Source organism: Budorcas taxicolor, chromosome 1 (assembly GCF_023091745.1).
Source record: "Budorcas taxicolor isolate Tak-1 chromosome 1, Takin1.1, whole genome shotgun sequence".
Classification (NCBI taxonomy): domain Eukaryota; kingdom Metazoa; phylum Chordata; class Mammalia; order Artiodactyla; family Bovidae; genus Budorcas; species Budorcas taxicolor.
The window spans coordinates 89558429-89585853 of NC_068910.1; the positions used below are offsets into that span (position 1 = coordinate 89558429).

Below are 27425 nucleotides of genomic sequence, written 5' to 3' on the forward strand. Positions count from 1 at the left end.
TTTGGAGGCATTCATTTTAGAGTCCTCAGCATGGAGCCAGGACTGAAAGAGGTTAACCATGAAGAATTTGTGTCTTGGGGAATTCCATTTTTGAATGATATTGACCATGTTTTAAGAAAAAGAAGTTTCTGGCCATGTGTAGGCAAGAGTAATGGCTAGTGTGAGGAAAGTTAGGAAAGTATCTCAGAACACAAGAAATGCACACTTAGGTATGTTTTTGCAGTGCTTTAACAGTATTGGTTTCATTATGTAGGGTTTGGGGGAGAATACAAAAAAATCACTATAGGGATTTTCCACATCTTAACCCTCAGCAATATTATCAGGCAATTACTGTGTCTAAGCTACTGCTAGAGAGAATCATTAAATAATTATATCTATATTGGATATATGGTTAATTTCCAATCTAGTTTCCATCTGACTCTTTTTGGTCATTCAAGGCACTGAAATAATATCTAGTGAAGGCAGTTAAATGTAGTATTTGATTAAAATATCTATTGTTGTAGGGAAATCCTACATGCATGCTACGTCGCTTCAGTCATGTCCGACTATTAGCAACCCTATGGACTGTAACCCACCAGGCTTCTCTGTCCATGGGATTCTCCAAGCAAGGTTACAGGACTGGGTTGCCCTTTCCTCCTCCAGGGGGTCTTCCCAACCCAGGGATGGAACCCACGTCTCCTATCTCCTGCCTTGGTAGGTGGGTTCTTTACCTCTGGCACCACCTGGGAAGCCCAGAAATCCTTTTCTACCTAAACATTAAAAATATTCTGAAAGAAATAAAGACTGTGTTAGTGTATTTTAGTATTACCTCAAATGATTTTCTATCTCTAATAACCACCATCTCTAATATGACCACTTTTCCTAATGGGGAAAAAAAAAAAACAAGACTCTGCAGGAGGAAAGTTAATTTTAGAAAATACATTTTTAACTTATTGCTTAATTTTTGAAGACTATTGAAAATATACCGTGAGCCTTTTATTATGCAAATATATTTAGTTTTGAAAACAGTTGATAATAAAGCATTCTCCTTTCTTTATATCATATTACAGTAATGGAGCTGTTACCTCTCAGTATGCATTTAATGAGTTTTAACTAACATTTTAATGAGCTTAAATTATCATAAACCTAAGAATTAGAGAAAACCGAATTTATTGGTATAGAGAAAGTTTCCTTAAGAGTTAATTATATTGTTTATGACGGACTATAATTCATTTTATGATATACCACCATTTTATAAGTAAAATTATATTAGCAGATCATTATACTTAAGCTCTATAAACATGTATCATTTTGTCCAGTTTTAAAATAAAAAACTCATGATGTTTTTATATACTCAAATCATGAGCATAAAAGGCATAAACATATCAAAGATAGAAACCAAAATTTTTATTAAAAAGTTTTCACATTTCCTCTAAATTAAACTCCATACAGAACCTTCAAATGGAGATGTTTTTATTTTTGAAGGAGGAATCATTTATAATTTTCTTGATTCATGTATTTACAGTGGGATTATGGAATCACAACTGATAATTTGGAAGAAATTTAGGAACTTTTTCAAAATAAGTGATATTTTGGTTTTATTGGAATATGATTAACAGTGAATATATGTGATGGCTTTAAGCCTCCCTCATCTAGAGCACAGTCATCACTGCTTACTCCTTCCCCTATAACTTCCTTATTTTTTATCCAGTCCTCTGATGAGGCACTTAACATGCCTTAGTCTGGATCAAAAGTTTGTCATCTTATCTTTATATCCCTTGTACCTACCTCAAAGTTGGCCTTCAATTCATCTTAACTGGAGAGACCTTCTCAATGTAATTTTTTTTTTTCTGAAATTTCATTCTGACTTAAAAAAGGAACTAATTAACCAAGTTATATATTTTGATCTCTAAGGTGAGCCTTATTACCATTCTACAGATATTGTGTTGACATTTGTATTTCAAAGCACCATCCTCCTGTAAACTTGCACTCTGGGTCACTGAGTGACTCTAGTCAGAAACCAGGTTTCCATACCTTCATACAACTCTTTGTGTTGAATCCAGTTGGAGCAGATGGTATTCTCTGAAAACACCTGGAGTCAAAATTATTTTTTCTTTATACACTGTAAAATATATATATATATTAGTAACTAATTGATATATTTGTGTGTATAGTGAAGACTTCCTGTCTCATCACTACCTTCCCACTTTTGGTTTTCTTTGAAAAGGCTTTGTTATTATTCGTTTCTTGCATGTCCTTCCAAAGATTATTTTTTGTACATGCAAGCACATTCCAGCATGTTTCTTTGTAATTAATGTTTTTTTGTAATTAATTAAAGCATACAGTGCATATTCCAAACTCACTCTGAAGCTGGCCCTGTGAAAATGCCTTCCTTGTTGAAAACCCTTTCCCTCCTTTGTATTTTAATACATTTTCAATGTTGTTCTTTAATGCTGAATGCTTTTTTTTTTCTTTCCGATTGTGGTTTTTGAGTTATTTTTGATAACTTTCCTTAAATCTCTTTAGCACTTTGAGGGCAAGATCTCTGTTAGAAATATCTTGTACTTCTAAGTGTAAGAGACACATAGCATCTGTCACCATTAAAATAGTTGGTTCCCACTTAGTAAATTAAAAAGAAACAAATGACTTAAAAAACTCTTCTATTATCTCAAAGTAGTGATTACAACTAGAACTGATGGAAAAATGAAAATACCTAATTTATTTGTTATCAATTAAACAAAGCAAAGTTAAACATCATTTAAAATCACCTTTTAGAAATAAACTGGATAAACCTTATTGAGTAAATTAAGCTTTTTGATTTGGAGGGAGCAGTGACAATTTATTGCCCAGTTAATATTTTACAACATAAATAATAATACCTAAGGGCTTTCCAAGTGGCACAGTGGTAAAGAATCTGCCTGCCATTCAGGAGACACAAGAGACAGAGACATGGGTTCCATCCCTGAGTCAGGAAGATCTCCTGGAGGAGGAAACGGCAACCCACTCCAGTAATCTTGCCTGGGAAATCCCTTGGATAGAGGAGCCTGGTGGAACACAGTCCATGGGGTCGCAAAGTCAGGCATGACTGAGCAACTGAGCACATTTACAGTAATACCTAAACACTTTAGACTTTAGGATTATACTGTTCTATATGAATCCCAACTCTGACAGTACTCATCGTAATTACCACCATCCAATATCAACTGCATAGTATTTGACCCTCTGACCCTCAAGACCTTAAAAGAAGATTTTTTTGTACACAAGCTTGAGTTCTTGAAGATTATTAACCATTTGACACTCAGAGGAATTAAAAATTGACATCATTAAGCTCATTTAGAATCAGATACAAAAATAAGATTGCAAGATCCTTCTTTTTTTACTAGTATTCCGAACAATAATAATTCTCATTTCTGAAATGTTTTCTTTATTTAATAGTGTACTTTACAGAGATCCATTTGTTTATTCTTCATAACTATCCAATGACATAAACATTTAATAGCCCCATTTTATGGAGGAAGAAGGGTGAGGTTTAATAGGGCTGAGAGACCTGAATAAGACCATCTAGTTAATAAAATAGCAGAGCTAGGCCTCAAACCCAGGCCTCTGACTAAGCCCATTATTTAAACTATAATGTCATATTGCTTCTCTGTCGGAAAGGAATAGTTCCAAAACACTTATTAATTTGTAGTTCCCGGTCCCGTGAAAGAAACTGAGCAAATGGTGGAGAGGAACTGGCGTGCATTTAGAAATACAAAACAGTGTGAAGGCCCTAGAATGGAAAAGAGCTTGCTATGTTCCAGGACCTGAGGAACAGCCAGTGTGGCTGAGAATTGTGATTGAGGGGACAAAGATGAGGCAGCAGAGATTTTTAGAGGATAAACCACACAGGAAGAAAAGAGGATAAGTTAACATTCTGCCTGGATTTCAGGAACTACCCTGGCATAATTACAAAGAATGCTTTCATTTGTTTCCTAAATGCTTAGTATGGAGGACAAAATAATGTGGTTATCCCAGTCAGAGGTTAGGTTAAATGTTTATGATTTCAGAAGAAATGAATAAATTTTTCCTCAACTACTTGTGTGATATTAATAGGGAATTACACATCTTGTAGGGCAAATTCCACACTCAGCTCTTTTACCCACTGACAAAAATCCCCAGTGATGAACAGAAACCAGGTCTCCTAGAAATTTACAGAAGCAAAGGGCTTACTTTTAAGCAAATGTCGAAAAAAAAAAACAAAAAAACTTTTCAAGGGCAGTATTAGCCATGCTCTTTTGACATCACTGGATAAAAATAGGTAACATCTGATTATTTAGGATCTACTCATTCATTTTGAAAATTAATTCATTTGTTAACCACAGATTTTCTGTTTTGGCCCATATTTTAGACTTGTATTTTGCCTTACATTCAGAGAAGTTATAATTTGATTGTTCATAGAGAGTTTTGACAAAATAATTTCTAATGTTACCATTTGTAGAAAGTTAGAGGAAAGAGTGGGGGCTGAGGTGACTAATATGTGATTCATGAAAATGGCCAAAATTAGGAATTATAATAATTTGTGAATTATAATAATTTGTGAATTTTAATAGTCTGGCATCATAAATAGCTTTGATTCAAACTAAATAATGAGGTTTGGCAGACTTTCTGGTAAATTTTACTTGTCACGTTTTGGTCCCTTCCCAGGCAGAGAAGCCAAAGCAATCGTATGCAGCTAGGTGGTTATCTCCATACAGAGAGCTGACACATCACCAAGCAGGAAGAAAGCGACTCTGTTTATTTTTTATCCCTGACTATTTTGAGAGTAAAAGTATACTGAGTCCTAGTCCTAGGAATAACCATGGATCCCAGAGAATAAAAATACAGCAGAAGACTGTTTATTTCCTTATTACTGAGCACATACTCTGTGGCTGACCAAGACTGACTCTAGGGTATCACAGGAAGACAGATTTTCTTTTCTTGGGCTCCACAATCACTGCAGACAGTGACTGCAGCCATGAAATTAAAAGACACTTGCTCCTTGGAAGGAAAGCTATGACAAACCTAGACAGCATATTACAAAGCAGAGACATCACTTTGCTGACAACGGTCCGTATCATCAAAGCGATGTGTTTCTGGTAGTCATATTTGATGTAAGAGTTGAAGCCTAAAGAAGGCTGGGTGCCAAAGAATTGATGCTTTCAAATTACGATGCTGGAAAAGACTTGTAAAGGTCCCTTGGACAGCAAGGAGATCAAACCAGTCGATCCTAAAGGAAATCAGCCCTGAATATTCATTGGAAGGACTGATGCTGAAGCTGAAGCTCTAATAATTTGGCCACCTGATGGGAAGAACCAACTCGTTGAAAAAGACCCTGATGCTGGGAAAGACTGAGACCCTTTAGGAAGAGAAGAGGGCAACAGAGGGTGAGATGATTAGATACCATCACCAACTCAACTGACATGAATTTGAGCAAACTCTGGGAGATAGTGGAAGACAGAGGAGCCTGGCATGCTACAGTCCATGGAATCACAGAGTCAGACAGAACTTAGCGACTGAACAACACATCAGAGGAAGAGGGGGATTCTTCTAAACCTCCATGACTAATGTGACATCTTTCTAGTTTCATATAAGATATGAAGGTTTGACTAGAGTTAGAATTGGACATGGAACAACAGACTGGTTCCAAATAGGAAAAGGAGTACGTCAAAGCTGTATATTGTCACCCTGCTTATTTAACTTCTATGCAGAGTACATCGTGAGAAATGCTGGACTGGAAGAAACACAAGCTGGAATCAAGACTGCCAGGAGAAATATCAATAACCTCAGATATGCAGATAACACCACCCTTATGGCAAAAAGTGAAGAGGAGCTAAAAAGCCTCTTGATGAAGGTGAAAGAGGAGAGTGAAAAAGTTGGCTTAAAGCTCAACATTCAGAAAATGAAGATCATGGCATCTGGTCCCATCACTTCATGGGAAATAGATGGGGAAACAGTAGAAAAGGTGTCAGACTTTATTTTTTGGGGCTCCTATATCACTGCAGACGGTGATTGCAACCATGAAATTAAAAGACGCTTACTCTTTGGAAGGAAAGTTATGACCAACCTAGATAGTATATTCGAAAGCAGAGACATTATTTTGCCAACTGAGGTCCATCTAGTCAAGGCTATGGTTTTTCCTGTGGTCATGTATGAATGTGAGAGTTGGACTGTGAAGAAGGCTGAGCGCCGAAGAATTGATGCGTTTGAACTGTGGTGTTGGAGAAGACTCTTGAGGGTCCCTTGGACTGCAAGGACATCCAACCAGTCCATTCTGAAGGAGATCAACCCTGGGATTTCTTTGGAAGGAATGATGCTAAAGCTGAAGCTCCAATCCTTTGTCCACCTCATACGAAGAGTTGACTCATTGGAAAAGACTCTGATGCTGGGAGAGATTGAGGGCAGGAGGACAGGGGGACGACAGAGGATGAGATGGCTGGATGGCATCACGGACTCGATGGACGTAAGTCTGAGTGAACTCCAGGAGATGGTGATGGACAGGGAGGCCTGGCATGCTGCAATTCATGGGGTCGCAAAGAGTCACGACTGAGCGAATGAACTGAACTGAACTGAACTGAATTTAAAAATACTTAAAAAACACTTTAGGGAAAACATAAATTTTGTTCATGAGCACTCAGTGTCACTTACACCTTAAAAATACATCCACCCACTGTTTGTTCTTTGGCATCAGTTTGTTTCCATAGAGTATATGGCAAGATTGAATGAATGAGGTGTGGGTCTGTGGACTTAGTATCAGGAACAAAAGAAATTGTGCTACTCAATGGTTCAAGCACATTGTTTTCTGCTTGTTGTCCATGATGTAATATGACTTTTCTGAAATAATTTAAATGTTGTCTTTAGCATATTTGCATTCATAAAGAGTGCTTGAATATGCTTCTTGCTTCCTCTTCTCCTGCTTAGCTGTCAAAACATGGTGATGCTTTTGAAGATTTATGGTAGATTGGGTAATGAGATTGCTGAATGTTAACCGCAGCATTCAGAATTCATTTGGTGGCAAAAGAAAAGATGGTTACTGGATCTTTGGAATAGAATAGAGAGATGATAGAGCTTTTTTTAATCAGCCAATTTAAAAATAAATATGCTATATTCTGGATTAGGAAACATTTCAAACTTCTTGTCATGTAGTAATCAAATAGAACATTTCCTGAAGAATATAGGATGTCAAATTATATTCATTTCAGCAGAATTCCTGACAGCTCGTAGTAATGCCATATTTTGCAGTGTAGATGTATGCAAATCTTAATATTGGATGAGAAAGACTGAATAGTCCACAGGCATGTGGAATTTTTTTTTTATTATTATGAAAATCTCAGGTATACAGAATTATAGTTCAACAGCTGTGCATCTAGAGTCCTCATCCCACAAGTTTAGAAAAAAAAAAACAACTTTCATTGTTGCATTAGAATTCAGTAAGTTTCATGCTGTGAGGCTTTGGTCTACGTTCAAGTGTAAAACTGGGTAATAAATAGCATACTCTTCCAGTGGTCATTTTTAAGTTCATGAATTATGGTGAGATTCATGATTGCACTCTAAATCAGACCTCTAATGATTGTGTTATGAAATGTATTGTTAAAATAGATGAAGTGATGGAAATCGTGAAATCAGCAGAATTATGCTGAAAGCCCATAGATGCATTATAATATGTAGCACACTTATTCAAGAATTTGTTGAGTTTCAGGTAGAGGGTGATAAAGATAGAGCAACAATAGTTTCAAAGTAACTGGCATTCTTGACAAGGAAGGTTGACCTTGACCTTCCTCTCCTTCCAACCCTCATTTCATCAGCAGGGGTGAGATTACTTGGAGACCCTGCCAATAGGTAATAAATAACACATAAATTCCAGGACACCCTTGCACTGTGGGGTGCCCTAATGTGTAATAATCCTTAGACTATTGAGTTTATAACTCATGACATCTGGCAGTTACTTGGCATTGTAATTCATGTTGATCAGGCACATCAGAATACACCATGGAAGAGAAATATCAGAGCACTAACCCGTTGATACTAGGAAAGGGTGAAATGACAGGAAAAAGCTGCTGAACTGAACAGTGTTAAAATGTTGTAAAAGCTAATACCTTCGGATAAGGACTAACAAGGTGGGAGGAGAGTGGTAATCTATTGGGATCCAGAATAAAGCAGCACATTAATATTTACTGAATGGTGCTCTTTATTCCTTTATTCAAATTGGCAGATGTAGCATTAAGGCAGTAATGAATATGGAAGTTTGAATTCAAGTATATACTTATACATATTTTAAGTTTAAAATTATACATAAATATATAAATATATTGAATTAAAAATGCATGTACACCCGTGGTGGATTCATGTCAATGTATGGCAAAACCAATACAGTATTGTAAAGTAAAATAAAGTAAAAATAAAAATTAAAAAAAAATGTTTACACAAATATATATCTATATATAAACGAGATTTGCCCATTTTAATTTTTCGTGTTCTTTGATCTAACAGTGAGAGCTAAATGAGGTAAAAGAGAAAGAGAGGTAGGAAGAGAAATGGGAAATAGTGGGGAAAAAACCACTCTACAAGACCTGTAACAAACCTGACTATACCTAACAGCCTAACTGATTTAACTGAAGACTTAAGGCTAATGGGACATGAACCAGATTGAAAAGCTAGAGGTAGACAGATGGTTATTTGTAATCATCCTGTAAATGTAAATCCTATAAAGATGTTGTGATTATTTATTTATTTATTTATGCCCCAACCCAGATTGAAGAAAATCGGAGACAGTATTTTAGCTTGAAATAATCTGGTGTTACCCTTTGTTACCACCTTGAGAAAGATCATTTGATTTTTTTTTTTTAAGACTAGTCTCTGTCAGTTCTGAATATTAAATTCAACATATTATTTCTTCCATTATCCAGAGTTATAGCCATCTTTGTGACCAAGACTGAAATTCTCAAAAGGGCAGGTCCTGGAAGCAAGTTGGGTAGCAGAATAGAACAGTTGGGGGATGTGGAGAGTTTTTGTTTTATGGTGAAGGAAGGCTGCCTTGAACACATTTAGGCCAGTACCCTCCATCCTACATGAGGTCTTCCTCCTGACATACTATATTTGGGCACAGCCTCTAAGCTGCCCTCCTGTCTTTAAGTTTTCTGTTATTCTAGAGATATCAACCCCACATAACCAATTTTGTGGACAATGGCACTTTAAGGGAAGAAAAAAGAGAAACTGATTAAACATTAATTAGCCTCAATCCGCAATTTCCTCTCAAGCTAATGGATAGGGTATGCAAATCCCTGTCAAATATCAGATGCTAAGCTTTGCCAAAAATAGGACTTCCAAGTGTTGAAGGCGAGCCAACTGCTGGCTCCTTAACTCAAACCAAAGGAAATGATGACCAGAGACAGGCCTCGCGTCTGCCGTGGTCAGATGTCACCAGTTTGCAGTGCCACGTGTGATCCAAGAGTTTATGAATGATCTCAACACTTGGTCCCCAAGGAGAACATATGCATTACAGAGGTTACAGATAGAAATTACAGAGAGCACAATGTTTCCATGCAATTTCTAAGAATCCTTCAGCAAGTTTTAAACATTAATGGAAAACATTAAGGAAGACTTGGCACTGTTAGGGGGACTTCAGATTATGTTGCGGGTAAGAACAGAACAGGGCTAAAAAAAGGATTCAAGAATAGAGACTTGGCTAAGACGTTTGGAGCTGGCCATTCCTCCTGGGCGAGCTGTATGTTTGTGTGTTTTATTCCCTGCAGATTTCTAGGCTTCACAAAATGTTATGGCTTGAAAATGAGCGAGTCACAGGGTATCCTTGTTCATTCATCATGCTCCAATCATTGTGCTGGTTTAACTGGGCCATTTGCTGAGTGGATTTGCTTGCACAGGGAATCACAGTAGGATGAGGAGGGGCGAGAGCTTCTCATTTTGGAATTGTCAGCGTGTTGCAGAAGTGCCAGAGTGTCAGCTTGCACAGTGGTAGCAGGATGTCGCCCCACTGAGTTCTTTCTTTCCCATTCCCCTTCTGTGCAGAAGAAACCACTTGTGATTGTTCCCTAAATATCAGGTTGTGTCTGTATAGCGGGTGACTGGCCTGTCCACTCTGACCTTATCTTGCTTGATTATATCAAATATAATAATGTGGTTTGTTGTGAATGATGTTTCCTCTGTAGATGTAGTAGGTTTTGGGTCATTGCAACTTCAGAAAAATGCAGCATTATTGTAGCTTGTCAGTGGGGAACTTTCATTTGAGAGGGGCAACTTTATTTAAACTGGCCTATGAATGAAAGAGCTTCCCTGGTGGCTCAGATGGTAAAGAATCCACCAGCAATGCAGGAGACCTGGGTTTGATCCCTGGGTTGGGAAGATCCCCTGGAGGAAATAGAAACCCACTCCAGGATTCTTGCCTGGAGAATCCCCATAGACAGAGGAGCCTGGCGAGCTACAGTCCATGGGGTCACAGAGTCAAATGCAGCTTAGTGACTAAACCACCACCACCACCTGCTGCTGCTGCTGCTGCTAAGTCGCTTCAGTCGTGTCTGACTCTGTGCGACCCCATAGACGGCAGCCCACCAGGCTCCCCAGTCCCTGGGATTCTCCAGGCAAGAACACTGGAGTGGGTTGCCATTTCCTTCTCCAATGCGTGAAAGTGAAAAGTGAAAGTGAAGTCGCTCAGTCGTGTCCGACTCCTAGCGACCCCATGGACTGCAGCCCACCAGCCTCCTCCGTCCATGGGATTTTCCAGGCAAGAGTACTGGAGTGGGGTGCCATTGCCTTCTCTGACCACCACCTAGTCCAATGTATATATAAAAGGAAATCTCAGATGAGTGAATCTGAAACTGACACCAAAGGGACAGTGTGTGTTTAAAGAAAGAAATAGGGAAAAGTATGGGGACAAAGAGTTACCTAGGGAAGATTTTCAAGTAGAAAAATTATATATGCTAATGTACACTGATAATGAGATGGTCCTCTGTGTGTCTAGTATAGGAGGGTTGCTGGAATGTATGTGATGAGCCTGAAAATATAATTGGTGACCTGATATACAACTCTGATGTCACATTAAGAAGAGAATTTTTTCTTAAGAGCCTTTTAAAAGTTGTGAAAAGGTAATGGATGTGATCGTATGTGCACTTTAGCAAACTCATAATAGCCACAGTAGAGAGATTAAAAGAGAAATCAGACGAAAAGTTTAAGTAGAATACTCTTGAAGTAATTAAGGAAGAGATAAGACACTCTGAACTAGGGCAGCAGTGACAGGAAAGATGGATGCAGGTGCTGTTACAAATCATTGTAGCATAATGACTTGATGTAGGGTCTGCTGCTGCTGCTGCTGCTGAGACGCTTCAGTTGTGTCCGACTCTGTGCGACCCCATAGACTGCAGCCCACCAGGCTCCTCCGTCCCTGGGATTCTCCAGGCAAGAATACTGGAGTGGGTTGCCATTTCCTTCTAGAGTCAGACAGGATTCACACTCTGAACTTAACTTACCACATAAATAGGTCATTCCAAAGCCTTCCACAGGCCCCATCATGTCATCTTTGTTTAATACAGTATTCCTTAATCATTTTATAAGACTGTGTGAAGTATATTATAGTATTCAGTATCTTCCTGTAGAACTGAAATAATTTGTTATAGATATTCATGTCATGAATATGAACTCTATCGTATCAAACACAGTAGTAATTCCGAATCTACTGATGTTCCAGAATAACTTTCTAAGTCACTGTGCATGTTAATGTAAAAAGAATTCAGGTCTAATACAGGCTATAACTAGCTCAGTGAACTCTCATTTGTGCTTTTCAGCTCGTATAGAGAAATGAATATTTGGGTTCTAGCCAACTACATTTCTGTTTTTCCCTGTGGAGATTTGAGCCCTTGTATTCTAAACTTAGATCTGCAAAGCATGTACTATATCAAAAGTCTACCTATTATATATATTTTTTTTTCTTTTAAGTACTGCTTACCACTACCCCACTCCCAGCTTTTGTCATTTTAACCAGATTCTTTTCAGTTCATGTTTATTTCTCTTCACCCTATTTAAAGACTTTGTTTGGAGCTCTAGGTAATACACATATTGCTGCCTGTTCTTGTTTTGGCTTACTTCTCAAGCCACAGTGATAATGTGGCTCTGTTTTGTTTTGTTTTTTTCTAGAATAGGGGCTTAATGAGAAAAAAATATATATAGACTCAATTTGAACTTGCTTTACTTTTTTATATTTATGGAACTGTTTCAGTTCCCTTTACTCACATATATAAATCCTTTACTATAAAGAACACCGCCCATTTTTTTTTAAATCACTTGTGATAAAGCACAGGGCAAAATCCAAGACAGAAACTAAGAATTAGCCAAAAATAGGTAAACACTATTTAATTTTACTGTTTTTATACTTGCTAAGGGGTATACAAACCTCAGACACATATAAGCAAATGTCAGAACATTTATATGATTTGAGAAGAGTAAAAATTACCTTTTCCAGGTGGGAAGGAGGAAAACCTAGAGTAGTAGGATAGGGTGGGAGTTTGAAGGGAGTTTCAAAAGGGAGGGGACATATGTCTACCTATGGCTAATCCATGTTGATATATGGAAAAAATCAACTACAACAATATTGTAATTATCCCTCAATTAAAATAACAACTTTCCAAGAGCAAAAGAAAACAAACAACAAAAAAGACTTATTCCTAAGATTCTTTGTTGCTGTGCTAGACTCTCCTGAATGGGTTATTTTTCTCCAAAATGTCTTATTTGAGAGAAAAGAAAATATTTTAGTACCCCCAAAGACACAGGGTAAAAGAAATGGTGTCACTGAGCAAAAATGAATTATTCTACAAACCCCCAAAGAGCCTTTTACAAGTTGAAGAGGGTACAGTACCAATTATACTATTATCTCACCCTACTCTCTGGGTGAATAGTCTGAAAGCCTGAAATTACAGTTGATGTTCAATTTCTTGGCTTCATTTGCAAATTGGACTCATTTTCTTTTTTTTGTGTGAATGCCATAAACACATGTTATATTGTTTAAGAGTAGCAGCCCTTAGTTTGTTATGATATTTTTCTCCTTTTTTGTCTCCTATGTCAAAGGACTTTTTTTTTTTTTTTTTGGTCTTAATTTGGTTTGTTGCAAATTGATGTAATACTGTGTTTCTGAATGATTTGCAGTGGTCTTAAGTGCCATTTGAGTGGAGGCCTTTTGGCTTATGATTTGTGAGTAGACCATTCTGGAGAAGGTCCTCCAACTGGCCAGATGTGTCATTTTGGAACAGATTGAGGGCCTGCCAAAACACCATTTGCTGCCAGGACCGGATATTGTAGGGGTGCTCACCACCCTGTTACCATATTTTTGCAGGTCTTAACATTGCATAAATAGGCAGCTGTTCTCTATTTAGAATATAAATGAGTCACCAGCTTACTATCCCTTGAGGATTTACCTGCAATAGAGAACCACAGTGTTAACCCCTTCTTCCCCTCCTGTTGGAACATCACATTAATGCACACTTCTCTCAGCCCATTCAGAAGCAAACCCCTATGCATATAAATCACATCTTTCTTGCCAGTTAGACAAGAGAACTCAAAAAATATGCAGTTCACTCTGCTCAAATGGAACACATTTCCACAGCAGCTAAAGCAGTAAATTAATCAGCTTATAAACTGAGAGTGAGCAATTTGTGCTCACTTTTTTCTTACGGCTCCTTCAATAGGAGACAAGGTTCTCTAATCTCATAAAAGGCCATGACTTCATTAAGATGGAAAACCATGTTGTTGCAAGAAGCAAGAAAAGAAAAGCCCTAAAAGTCACTCAGTTTTCTCTCTAGACCTATTTTCAGGACAGCATTTTTATTTATTTGGAGAATGACAATTAACCTGGAGACTTAGCCCAACAAAGAAGCAGAGTGCTGAAGTGGGTCTCATTATGGGACATCAAAAGCAGTTGGTTTGACCTAATCCATGTTTGCAGCAGATGATTTACATACCAGGCTAGCACAAGCTGCCCAATTTTGATTTCAAATAATTTGACCAGTTTCAAATAGCTTGACCAATTTACATACATAAAATATATGTGTGCGTACATGCATATACATACATGTACATATACACACATGTATTTGTGTGAGTGTGTGATTGTTTGTTCTAGCCCAAAGTATATTGAGAAAAAAAACTTGTCAGTGTTAAAATATCAAAGAATAGAAAAAGTCAAAGTGGTTATAAAAAGCAGAGGCTGTTGTGTTATGTGGTGCATTAGCTGCTTTCAACTAAATTTCATTGAAGTATTGCTCACTTACAATATTACATTAGTTTCAGGCATACAACATAGTGATTCAATATTTTTATAGATTAGACATGATACAAAGTTATTATAAAACATGGGCTATATTCCCTCTGCTGTCTGTTACTTTCTTGTAACTGATTTATTTTATAACTGGTAGGTGTTACCCCTTCATCTCCTCCACCTATTTTCTCAACTACTTTTTTGAATGTTTACCCTAAAATAGATATAGTCCTTATTTGCTAAATAAATCAGCATTCTGAAATGTGATAGGAGGGAGTCATTTCTCCAGGCTTTTCATCTTGCCAGGGGAAGAAAAGTACAGAGATAGATAGGTGACATTTGGAAAGCCAGGCATGCCAGATTTTCGGAGGTTACAATGGAGGTCCAACCTGCTGTTCTCCTAATGAAAGGAGGGGAAATTCAGACTGGCAAAGCTGCTATAAGGGATATCTCTGCTCCGAATGTCACGCTGCCCAGATGTCGCTCGGCAGGTGGAGACGCAGACAGAATGAAAATGTAGCCCTGTGTATGTGGGTGCTAGTGCGTTACAAGGGTGAACAATGAATCTATCTTCGGAAGTGTGATGAAAACAGTGTGGATCTTGTCCATATTCATGTCACCAGAAAGCGTTTCTCAGAGAGTTCACACTCCACTTCCCCTCCCTGACTGACGTGCATACATGCTCCCAGACCATGTGCATATGACATGTTTCAGGGCTTTAAGTTTAACAAGCATAACAATTAATTTTAATGTATTTATATACATGTATGTATACCTATATGCTTTTTGAATAGAAAAATGGGATCATATTACCTAAACAGTTTTGTACCTTGAGTTTGTATTAAATCTCAAAACTGCATCATAGTGTTTCTCATCTTATTTTCCTCCAGCTTATCTCATTTTCAACTCAGATTTAATAGTAGAGATTCATAATCATATAACTAGTAACTTCTCTGTTGATGAGCACTCAGGTTGGCACTGACATATTTTAAGACGGGCATGTTTAAAACTTGAAGTTACCTTTTGCAAGAGAAACCTAAAGTTACTGTCTCTGAGTTTTCTTTTACTGCAATTATTTTTCTTCAGTGTTACGAGATGACTTCCGGCAAAATCCCACAGATGTTGTAGTGGCAGCCGGAGAGCCTGCAATCCTGGAGTGCCAGCCTCCCCGGGGACACCCAGAACCTACTATCTACTGGAAAAAAGACAAAATTCGAATTGATGACAAGGAAGAAAGAATAAGTGTGAGTAAAATTAGAATGGATGCCCAGAGGGGTTGGATACCAAGCTTTAAAATAGATGTATTTTATTTATATTATCTATAATATTTTAATTATATTACTTTTATTTTTATTTATTTGTTTATCATTAATAAAGTTATAGAACTCTATTTGAGTGCTAATTACTACTTACACTATATTGAAAAGACTGAAAAAGGATACCCAAATGAAAACTTTAGAATGAGGCCTCAAAGAGACAAAAATTATATAAATAAAGTGTATACGGTATATTAATAACGGGACCAATCTGAATATGTAAATGTATCTTTGTAGTAGAATATTGATGTCAAAGCTCTTTTTAGGAACTCCAGATGCATTTATTGATCATGCAGTGTGTTAAGTGTCAAAGTGTAAATGATGACCATAAACTGTATTAACTAAAACATTTCTTTTCACACTACTTTCAAAATTATAAGAGGAAATAATTTGTGGTGATGAATATTTCAAGCTCTTTTCCAGTTTTTCCAATGTAATATTTATAACTAAAATATTATGAGAATTCATTTCAAAGTTTAAGAAATGTAAAGTAAAATCAATGTTAAAATAACTGCCAAGTTCTACAGTTTGACCCTTACAGAAAAATAATCCATTTTCAAGGGAAATTGATCATCATTAATCAGTTGATTAATATCAAGACAAAACACCCAGAAAATGGTAAAAAGTTAGAGAAATGGTATACAGATTATTTTTTCAGAGGATCTACTCAACATTAGTATGTGGAGTTTATGAGAGCTGGTCACTGAAATAGTAGATAATGCCTCAAACTTCTGACATTGTTCTTAGTACAATTTTTGTACTCAGTACAATAACCAAGAATAAATATATATTACTTAAAATAGTGTCATTTAACAGAACAAATGTGCCGTTTCTATTAAAACGTCCATATAGTCTGGGTGTCTATTATCTTTAAAAATATCTTATAAGTGAGATTTTATTCTTATGTGTACATTGTGATTATATCATAACACAGAACCAGAGAGGCCATGCAAAAATCACAGCATATTCACATGAGTATTCTGTTTTGAACTGTGGACACTGTGGAGATCTAGTGAAAAATCATGTGGTTCCCAATGGCCTGTGCTTGGCTACCAAACTTGGGAAAATGTGCTCCTGTTCAAGATTTCCTTTTTTGTGTTTGTAATCATTAAATTTTTGCTTTGTAACAAATCACCCCACAATACAACCATTGCATTTACTCTGTGATTCTGTGCCTGATGACAGTTCTTTGCTCTCAGCCAGGTTGGTTGATCTTTGCTAAGCATTCTCCAGCTTCTGTGGCTTGTTTGAAAGTGTGCTGGCAGCTGAATGATCTAGGATAACTTTCCTGAACTCACATGTCTGGCCATTGACTACCTCTTAAGCCAGCCATCTTGGTTCTGCTCCTCCTAGCCTCCCATTTTCCAGCGGACTCGCTTGGGCTAGGGGCACCCTAGGTGGCATGAGTAGTGAAGAACCTGCCTGACAGTGCAGGAGACATCAGAGACGCGGGTTTGATTCCTGGGTTGGCAAGATCCCCTGGAGGAGGGCATGACAACCTATTCCAGTATTCTTGCCTGGAGAATTCCATGGACAGAGGAGCCTGGTGAGCTATAGTCCATGGGGTTGCAAAGAGGCAGACACGAATGAGGTGACTTAGCTTGCAGTCGGCTTGAGCTAATTCCCATAGTTGTCTCAGGGTTCCAACTGCAGCAAGCAGTCAAGTTCCTACGTACAAGTGCCTTTCTTCCGGTGAAATGTTGCTTTAGTTCCACTGAACAAATCAAATCATACTGTCAGTTTCGTTTTCAAGGGGAGGAGAAATGGCCTTCATGGTTTATAACCTACCATTTATTCTACTGCATTTAGTTGAGAAAAGGTTGATGATCTTTTCTTCCTAAGTATGAAAAAATGTTGAAATACTTTGTTATGACATGTCTAGTTTTAGAGCCTGAAATATGTCTGATGAAAACATATCTACTTGAGTTCTGTCTGCCTGTGAAGTTAAAAAGTAAAGGAGGAAACCAGCATATTCTTATCTCATATCTCTTTAAGAGTGATTGTTAAAAACACAAAAAACCTAAAAATTGGAAAAGAACTTGTAAGTTGATGATACACTTACTGAAAGCTTATTCTGCTGTAGTATCCTCTTAACAAACAATATTTTAACATCATTATATTTGTTTATTCAAACAGAAATGCTTCTTATTTAAGAAACATTTAGGGGCCACATATACAAAGCCAGCAGTTTGTACCAAGTCATACTCATCATTCAAAAAAATTATTTGTTTTTTTCAACCTCACGTCCCTCTTCAAAAGTTGTCTTATAAATACAGTTAAGATGAGACAAAGATAATTTTAATGCTAACAAATACCCCATGAAGACAGAGATTTTTACCTATTTAATTTACTGCTGAATCTCAAAGACCTAGAACACTGCCCAGCCAATAGAAGTACTCAACAAATACTCATTGAATTCTTCTGAGTCAATTGGATCTCATTATATTATCCAAATAAAATGTCTAGTGCTTCTTTCTGATGACAGATGTCAATAGAAATTCATTCAACAGAATTTCAGAGTGAAGACCAACCATGAGCTTTAATGGCAGCAGTCACAAGTCTCGAAATAGGATCAGGCAAGAGAGAGGAAGACTGCCTTAAAGAAGCATTCTCTAGAAAGAGAATATGGAGGCTTACATGGAAGCAGAATTTAAAAGATGCCAAAAGAGTGGAGGAGTTTTGTGTCTTAGACACTCAACTATTTCTTCTAGAGAAAAATTATGTGCTTAATTTTTCAAGATTTTTTATTAATGACCTTTCTTTCTCTGTTTCTTTTCTTCTCCATTTTCCTTTATTTACTGCCCCCCCCCCCCGCCCCCGCCTCCAATTTTAACAGATCCGTGGTGGGAAACTAATGATCTCCAATACCAGAAAGAGTGATGCCGGGATGTATACATGTGTGGGCACCAACATGGTGGGAGAGAGAGACAGTGATCCGGCAGAGCTGACTGTCTTTGGTAAAACTCTCTTACTTTATAAGTTGCTATTTATTATCTACTCTTTCTTTGCTTTTAAATATTTTTGCTAATAGCAAACACCAGGCCATATAGGTATGGTTACTTATGACTTGTAGTGAGCTGAATAAACTAGAATTGTCTTGTTTTCTCGTTTTGTCTTTCAGATTAAATCTTTGATTTGAAGAAAATTAAGCTTTTGAAACAATTTACCTGCTTCATTCCTATATATTTATTAGATTTTGCCTTTCATCAAAATGTTAAAAAATTACTCTTTCTCAAAATCTGTTGGAGATTATATCTGTCTAAAGTTTATCACTCATTCCATTGTGATGCCTTTATCAAATATTTATTATGTACATGACATGAGATAAGGCTTTTAAAAATCAGAGAGTACACTGTAAAGTCATTTCACTTTGTCTTCTACTTAAAAAAAAAATCTCAGATTGAGCTACTTGCAGTTTTAGCTCATGATAGAAAGACTAGCTTGCTAGATATACACACAGAATCAAAAAATAGAAAAAAGTTAATAAACTATTTTGCTATGATATTCATGTTTCTTCAACTTTAAGAACCAAGGGCCTCTTGAGTTGGAGTAATTTAGTTAATTTTAGTTAAAATATGACTAGATCTGTATCACAGAAGTAGTAAAGAAAACATTAGGAGGAAATTAGAGATGATAAAGATGATGGAATAAACAAAAGTAAGGAAAATACTGAGCAGCTGTGGAAAATTGAAAGAGAAATATTAATACAGTGACAGAAAATTGGGAAAAAATAGAGATCCTCAAGATACTGGAAAATGAAACATCTTTCAGAAATATTGAAGTCTCATTCAACTATCTGTATGGAGTTATATATTATATGAATACACTCAAACATACTCACATACACATATTTATATATAGATGTGTGTGTGTATATATATATACATTTATATATATAAAATATATATATATATGAATAAAACAGTCAGTGTTACAGATACAATGTGTTTTTTAAAAACATGAGATAATTGTGAATTTTAGATTACTCTTTTTGTGCCAGTAAAATAATCTTCTGGATCTGTGCATAATCTAAGATACCATGTCATTCCTCCAGAACACGCCGAGGACGGCATCAGAAGCTGGCATGCATCCCTAAAGAAACTTCTTTGGTAGCTTGGGATGTGCCACCCATGGTGTAATGGTAATGCCATGATGCAAAAAAGAGCCATAGTGTGATTTCCGTTACATTTAGAGTGTTAGGTGTGCTTTATGAATATGTGCTGGAGTGCAGACCTCTCTTTTCAATTGCTCTGAGTACCAGGTAATCTCTAGTCATACTCCTTGTGGCTACTGAGTAGCTTGAAGTCTCAAAGGACAAAACCAGGAGAAATCCCACACTTCATGAAAGGAATTGAACAGTAAAAACAAAACTGTTTCAAGTGTGCGTGTTAGTTTCTGTCCTGTGGAGTTCAGACAAGTATCCATTTAGCCCTTAGATACCATGCAGTCACCTTTAAGAGTCTCAGAATGTGCTTCACTTGTAATGAACAAAATACAGTTTTGCCTGCTAAGATATGAAATTAGTGGTCACCAAACACTAGCATTGAAAACCCACAAGTACAGCTGTGCTATTTAAAGAAACAATCATCTCTATTCTACTGCAGCTACCACCAGCTTCAGAACAGAAAAATATTGCATTACAGCTCTATATATTGCCTTCAGAAGAAAACTGAAAGTGTTTATTGTTAATACCCAAGTAATTAGATTTATCAAATGTGACTGTGTTATGACATATTTACTCTACTTTCTTTAAAAACATGATTAGAACTACAGAATTTCACTAATTATGTCAGGAGTTCCAGGAGGGACTTCTAAATTATTTTGAAAACAGCTGTAAACCAAAGAGATCAAATTTATCTACAGGCAGCTCTTCTGGAACAATTGATTTAAGGAGCAGAGAAACATTTATATTGTGGTATAGTCAGAACTGACCTAAGGGGTTATAGGTACAGTATAAGTTGTGGGAAAAAGTAAAATTCCATAGTTGAAACTGAAAAAAAAAATCCAAACCAAGGAATAAAACATTAAAAAGAGTCATGATGGCTTAAATATTTCAAGATTGTGACTACTATTGTCTGAGAAAGACCCCTCCTGTACATTGATTCCTCAATTCTTAAAGAAAATAAAGTAACTAGTGTACTTTGTATAATGAAGCCTTCTTTATTTTATTTTGGTGCTCTATATCCAGAAAAATGTTTTCTAGTAAACCTATTTGTATTTCATCTTTCGTTCAGTTCAGTCGCTCAGTTGTGTCCAACTCTTGGTGAACCCATGGACTGCAGCACGCCAGGCCTCCCCGTCTATCACCAATTCCTGGGGTTTACCAAAACTCACGTCCATTGAGTTGATAATGCCATCCAACCACTCATCCTCTGTCGTCCCCTTTTCCTTCTGCCCTCAATCTTTCCCAGCATCAGGGTCTTTGGAAATGAGTCAGAACTCGCATCAGGTGACCAAAACTTTGGAGTTTCAGTTTCAACATCAGTCCTACCAAAAAACACTCAGGACTGATCTCCTTGAGGATGGACTGCTTGAATCTCCTTGCAGTCCAAGGGACTCTCAAGAATCGTCTCCAACAACACAGTTCAAAAGCATCAATTCTTTGACACTCAGCTTTCTTTATACTCCAACTCTCACATCCATACATGACCACTGGAAAAACCATAGCCTTGACTAAATGGACCTTTGTTGGCAAAATAATGTCTCTGCTTTTTAATATGCTGTCTGGGTTGGTTATAGCTTTTCTTCCAAGGAGTAAGCGTCTTTTTATTTCATGGCTGCAGTCACCATCTGCAGTGATTTTGGAGCCCCCCAAAATAAACTCTGACACTGTTCCCACTGTTTCCCAAACTATTTCCCGTGGAGTGATGGGACTGGATGCCATGATCTTAGTTTTCTGAATGTTGAGCTTTAAGCCACCTTTTTCACCTACTATTTCACTTTCATCAAGAGGCTCTTTAGTTCTTCACTTTCTGCCATAAGGGTTGTGTCATCTGCATATCTGAGGTTATTGATATATCTTCTCCCAATCTTGATTCCAGCTTGTGCTTCTTCCAGCCCAGCGTTTCTCATGATGTACTCTGCATATAACTTAAATAAGCAGGGTGACAATATACAGCCTTGACGTACTCCTTTTCCTATTTGGAACCAGTCTGGTGTTCCATGTCCAGTTCTAACTGTTGCTTCTGACCTGCATACAGATTTCTCAAGAGACAGGTCAGGTGGTCTGGTATTCCCATCTCTTTCAGAATTTTCCACAGTTTATTGTGACCCACACAGTCAAAGGCTTTGGCATAGTCAATGAAACAGAAATAGATGTTTTGCTGGAACTCTCTTGCTTTTTCCATGATCCAGTGGATGTTTGCAATTTGATCTCTGGTTCCTCTGCCTTTTATAAAACCAGTTTAAACATCTGGAATTCACTTCGCATACTCTTGAAGCCTGGCTTAGAGAATTTTGAGCATTACTTTACCAGTGTGAGATGAGTGCAATTGTTCAGTAGTTTGAGCATTCTTTGATATTGCCTTTCTTAGGGACAGAATGACTATCTTTTCCATTCCTGTGGCCACTGCTGAGTTTTCCAAATTTGCTGGCATATTAAGTGCAGCACTTTCACAGCATCATCTTTCAGGATTTGAAATAGCTCAACTGGAATTCCCTCACCTCCACTAGCTTCTTTCGTAGGGATATTTCCTAAGGCCCACTTGACTTCACATTCTAGCATGTCTGGCTCTAGGTGAGAGATCACACCATTGTGATTATCTGGGTCATGAAGATCATTTTTGTACAGTTCTTCTGCATATTCTTGCCCCCTCTTCTTAATATCTTCTGCTTCTCTAAGGTCCATACAGTTTCTGTCCTTTATTGAACCCATCCTTCCATGAAACGTTCCCTTGGTATCTCTAATTTACTTGAAGAGATCTCTAATCTTTCCCTTTCTATTGTTCTCCTCTATTTCTTTGCACTGATCACTGAGGAAGGCTTTATTATCTCTTCTTACTATTCTTTGGAACTCTGCCTTCAAATGAGTATATCTTTCCTTTTCTCCTTTGCTTTTTGCTTCTCTTCTTTCACAGCTATTTTTAAGGCTTCCTGAGACAGCCATTTTGCTTTCTTGCATTTCTTTTTCTTGGGGATGGTCTTGATCCCTGTCTCCTGTACAATGTCATGAACCTGTGTCCATAGTTCATTAGGCACTCTGTCTTACCAGATCTAGTCTCTTAAATCTATTTCTCCCTTCTACCGTATAATCGTAAGGGATTTGATTTAGGTCATACCTAAAGAATATAATCAGAATTTGCTATTGACCATCCGATGATGTCCATGTGTAGAGTCTTCTCTTGTGTTTTTAGAAGAGGGTGTTTGCTATCACCAATGCATTCTCTTGGAAAAACTCTGTTAGCCTTTGCCCTGCTTCATTCTATACTCCAAGGCCAAATTTGCCTGTGACTCCAGGTGTTTCTTGACTTCCTACTTTTGAATTCCAGTCCCCTATAATGAAAAGGACATCTTTTGGTGATATTAGTTCTGAAAGGTCTTGTAGGTCTTCATAGAACCGATCAACTTCAGCTTCTCAGGCATTACTGGTTGGGGCATAGACTTGGATTACTATGATACTGAATGTTTTGCTTTGGAAATGAACAGAGATCATTTTGTTGTTTTTGAGATTGGATCCAAGTAATGCATTTCAGACTTTTTTTGACCATGATGGCTACTCCATTTCTTCTAAGGGATTCTTTCCCAAAGTAGTACATATAATGGTCATCTGAGTTAAATTCACCCATTCCAGTCCATTTTAGTTCGCTGATTCCTAAAATGTTGATGTTCACTCTTGCCATCTCCTATTTGACCACTTCAAATTTGCCTTAATTCATGGATCTTACATTCCAGGTTCCTATGCAATGTTGCTCTTTGCAGCATTGGACCTTGCTCCCATCACCAGTCACATCCACAACTGGATGTTGATTTTACTTTGGCTCTATCCCTTCATTCTTCTGAATTTATTTCTCCACTGATCTCCAGTAGCATATTGGGCACCTATTGACCAGGGGAGTTCATCTTTAAGTGTCCTATCTTTGTACCTTTTCATACTGTTCATGGGGTTCTCAAGGCAAGAATACTGAAGTAGTTTCCCATTCCCTTCTCCAGTGGATTACATTTTGTCAGAACTCTCCACCATGACCTGTCCATCTTAGGTGGCCATACACGACATGGCTCATAGTTAACTGAATTAGACAAGGCTGTGGTCCATGTGATTAGATTGGTTCAGTTCAGTCGCTCAGTCGGGTCTGACTCTTTGAGACCCCACGAATCGCAGCACGCCAGGCCTCCTTGTCCATCACCAACTCCCAGAGTTTACCCAAACTCATGTCCATCGAGTTGGTGATGCCATCCAGCCATCTCATCCTCTGTCGTCCCCTTCTCCTCCTGCCCCCAATCCCTCCCAGCATCAAAGTCTTTTCCAATGAGTCAACTCTTTGCATGAGGTGGCCAAAGTATTGCAGTTTGAGCTTTAGCATCAGTCTTTCCAAAGAATACCCAGGACTTATCTCTTTTAGGTTGGACTGGTTGGATCTCCTTGAAGTCCATAAGACTCTCAAGAGTCTTTTCCAACACACAGTTCAAAAGCATCAATTATTCGGTGCTCAGCTTTTTCACAGTCCAACTCTCACATCCATACATGACCATAGCCTTGATAAACCATAGCCATGACTGGATGGACCTTTGTTGGCAAAGTAATGTGTCTGCTTTTGAATATGCTATGTAGGTTGGTCATAACTTTCCTTCCAAGGAGTAAGCGTCTTTTAATTTCATGGCTGCAGTCATCATCTGCAGTGATTTTGGAGCCCAAAACGATAAAGTCTGACATTGTTTCCACTGTTAGCCTTTGCCCCCATCTATTTCCCATGAAGTCATGGGACTGGATGCCATGATCTGAGTTTTCTGAATGTTGAGCTTTAAGTCAACTTTTTCACTCTCCTCTTTCACTTTCATCAAGAGGCACTTTAATTCCTCTTCACTTTCTGCTATAATGGTGGTGTCATCTGCATATCTGAGGTTATTGATATTTCTCCCGGCAATCTTGATTCTAGCTTGTGCTTCTTCCAGCCCAGTGTTTCTCACGATGTACTCTGCATATAAGTTAAATAAGCAGAGTGACAATATACAACCTTGACGTACTCCTTTTCCTGTTTGGAACCAGTCTGGTGTTCCATGTCCAGTTCTAACTGTTACTTCCTGACCTGCATACAGGTTTCTCAAGAGGCAGGTCAGGTGGTCTGGTATTCCCATCTCTTTCAGAATTTTCCACAGTTTATTGTGACCCACACAGTCAAAGGCTTTGCCATAGTCAATAAAGCAGAAATAGATGTCTTTCTGGAACTCTTGCTTTTTCCATGATCCAGTCGATTTTGGCAATTTGATCTCTGGTTCCTCTGCCTTTTCTAAAAGCAGCTTGAACATCTGGAAGTTCATGGTTCACTTATTGCTGAAGCCTGGCTTGGAGACTTTTGAGCATTACGTTACTAGTGTGTGAGATGAGTGCAGTTGTGCAGTAGTTTGAGCAGTCTTTGGCATTGCCTTTCTTTAGGATTGGAATGAAAACTGACCTTTTCCATTCCTGTGGCCACTGCTGAGTTTCCAAATTTGCTGGCATATTGAGTGCAGCACTTTCACAGCATCATCTTTCCAGATTTGAAATAGCTCAACTGGAATTCCATCACCTCTACTAGCTTTGTTTGTAATGATGCTTTCTAAGGCCCACTTGACTTGATCCAGGATGTCTGGCTCTTGGTGCATGATCACATGATCATGATTATCTTGGTTGTGAAGATCATTTTTATACTGTTCTTCTGTGTATTCTTGCCATCTCTTCTTAATATCTTCTGCTTCTGTTAGGTCCTGCAGTTGTGTTTTTCAGTCTGTCTGCCCTCTGATGGAGAAGGATAAGAGGCTTTTGGAGGCTTCCTGATAGGAGAGACTGACTGAGGGGGAAAACTGGGTCTTGTTCTGGTGGGTGGGGCCATGTTCAGTAAATCTTTAATCCAGTTTGCTGTTGTTGGGTGGAGCTGTGTTCCCTCCCTGCCATATACCTGGGGCCAACCTATGGTGGAGGTAATCAAGATAATGGTGACCTCCTTCAAAAGATCCCATGCATGTACTGCTACACTCAGTCCCCCAACCCTGCAGCAGGCCACCACAAACCCATGCCTCTGCTGGAGACTCCTGGACACAAGAGTCTGGGTCAAACTCTTGTGGGGTCACTGCTCCTTTCCCCTGGATCCTGGTGTACAGTGATCTGTTTGTGACCTCCAAGAGTGTATTTCCCAGTCTGTGCAGTTCTGGCGGCTATATGATGGGGTTAATGGCGACCCTCTCCAAGAGGGCTTATGCCATACCGAAGTCTGGTGCACCCAGAGCCGCTGTCCCTGTGGCAGTCCACTGCCGACCTATACCTCCACAGGTAATGCTCAAACACGGTTCTGTCTCATCTCTGTGGGGTCCCTGGGTCTTGATGTTCACAAGGTTTGTTTGAACCCTCTTAAAGTCTCTGGCAGGAATGGGATTTAATTCTAGATGTACATTTACCCCCCCACCATCTTGCTATTACTCGCTTCCACTGTATAATCATAAGTATTGCTATTTCTCACTTCCACTGTATAATCATAAGTGGGAATGAGAAATAGCAAGACGGTAGGAGGGGTAAATTCACATCTAAAATCAAACCCCATTCCTGCTAGAGACTTTAAGAGGGTTTAAACAAACCTTGTGCACATCAGGACCCAGGGACGCCAGAGACTGAGACAGAACCGTGTTCTGTGAGAAATAGATTTAAGGGCCTAGATCTGATAGATAGAGTGCCTGGTGCACTATGGACAGAGGTTCGTGACATTGTACAGGAGACAGGGATCAAGACCATCCCCATGGAAAAGAAATGCAAAAAAGCAAAATGGCTGTCTGGGGAGGCCTTACAAATAGCTGTGAAAAGAAGAGAAGCGAAAAACGAAGGAGACAAGGAAAGATATAAGCATCTGAATGCAGAGTTCCAAAGAATAGCAAGCAGAGATAAGAAAGCCTTCCTCAGTGATCAGTGCAAAGAAATAGAGGCAAACAACAGAATGGGAAAGACTAGAGATCTCTTCAAGAAAATTGGAGATACCAAGGCAACATTTCATGGAAAGATGGGCTCGATAAAGGACAGAAATGGTATGGACCTAACAGAAGCAGAAGATATTAAGAAGAGATGGCAAGAATACACGGAAGAACTGTGCAGAAAAGATGTTCACAAGCAAGATAATCACGATGGTGTGATCACTCACCTAGAGCCAGACATCCTGAAATGTGAAGTCAAGTGGGCCTTAGAAAGCATCATTACAAAGAAAGCTAGTAGAGGTGATGGAATTCCAGTTGAGCTATTTCAAATCTGGAAAGATGATGCTGTGAAAGTGCTGCAATCAATATGCCAGCAAATTTGGAAACAGCAGTGGCCACAGGAATGGAGAAGGTCAGTTTTCATTCCAATTCCAAAGAAATTCAATGCCAAAGAATACTCAAACTACTGCACAATTGCACTCATCTCACATGCTAGTAAAGTAACGCTCAAAATTCTCGAAGCCAGGCTTCAGCAATACATGAACCATGAACTTCCAGATGTTCAAGCTGCTTTTAGAAAAGGCAGAGGAACCAGAGATCAAATTGCAAACATCTGCTGGATTATGGAAAAAGCAAGAGAGTTCCAGAAAGACATCTATTTCTGCTTTATTGACTATGCCAAAGCCTTTGACTGTGTGGGTCACAATAAACTGTGGAAAATTCTGAAAGAAATGGGAATACCAGACCACCTGATCTGCCTCTTGAGA

General features: G+C 38.2%; 1 protein-coding gene across 1 annotated transcript in view; it reads left to right on the forward strand.

Moving 5' to 3' along the window:
* The window catches only part of ROBO2 (roundabout guidance receptor 2), a 651843-nt gene that overhangs the window by 447758 nt on the left and 176660 nt on the right, over nucleotides 1–27425 (forward strand). The window contains exons 3-4 of the mRNA XM_052644742.1: nucleotides 15338–15495; nucleotides 18404–18524. Of these exons, the coding sequence (XP_052500702.1) occupies nucleotides 15338–15495; nucleotides 18404–18524 (279 nt within the window). The remainder of the gene's footprint in view (nucleotides 1–15337; nucleotides 15496–18403; nucleotides 18525–27425) is intronic.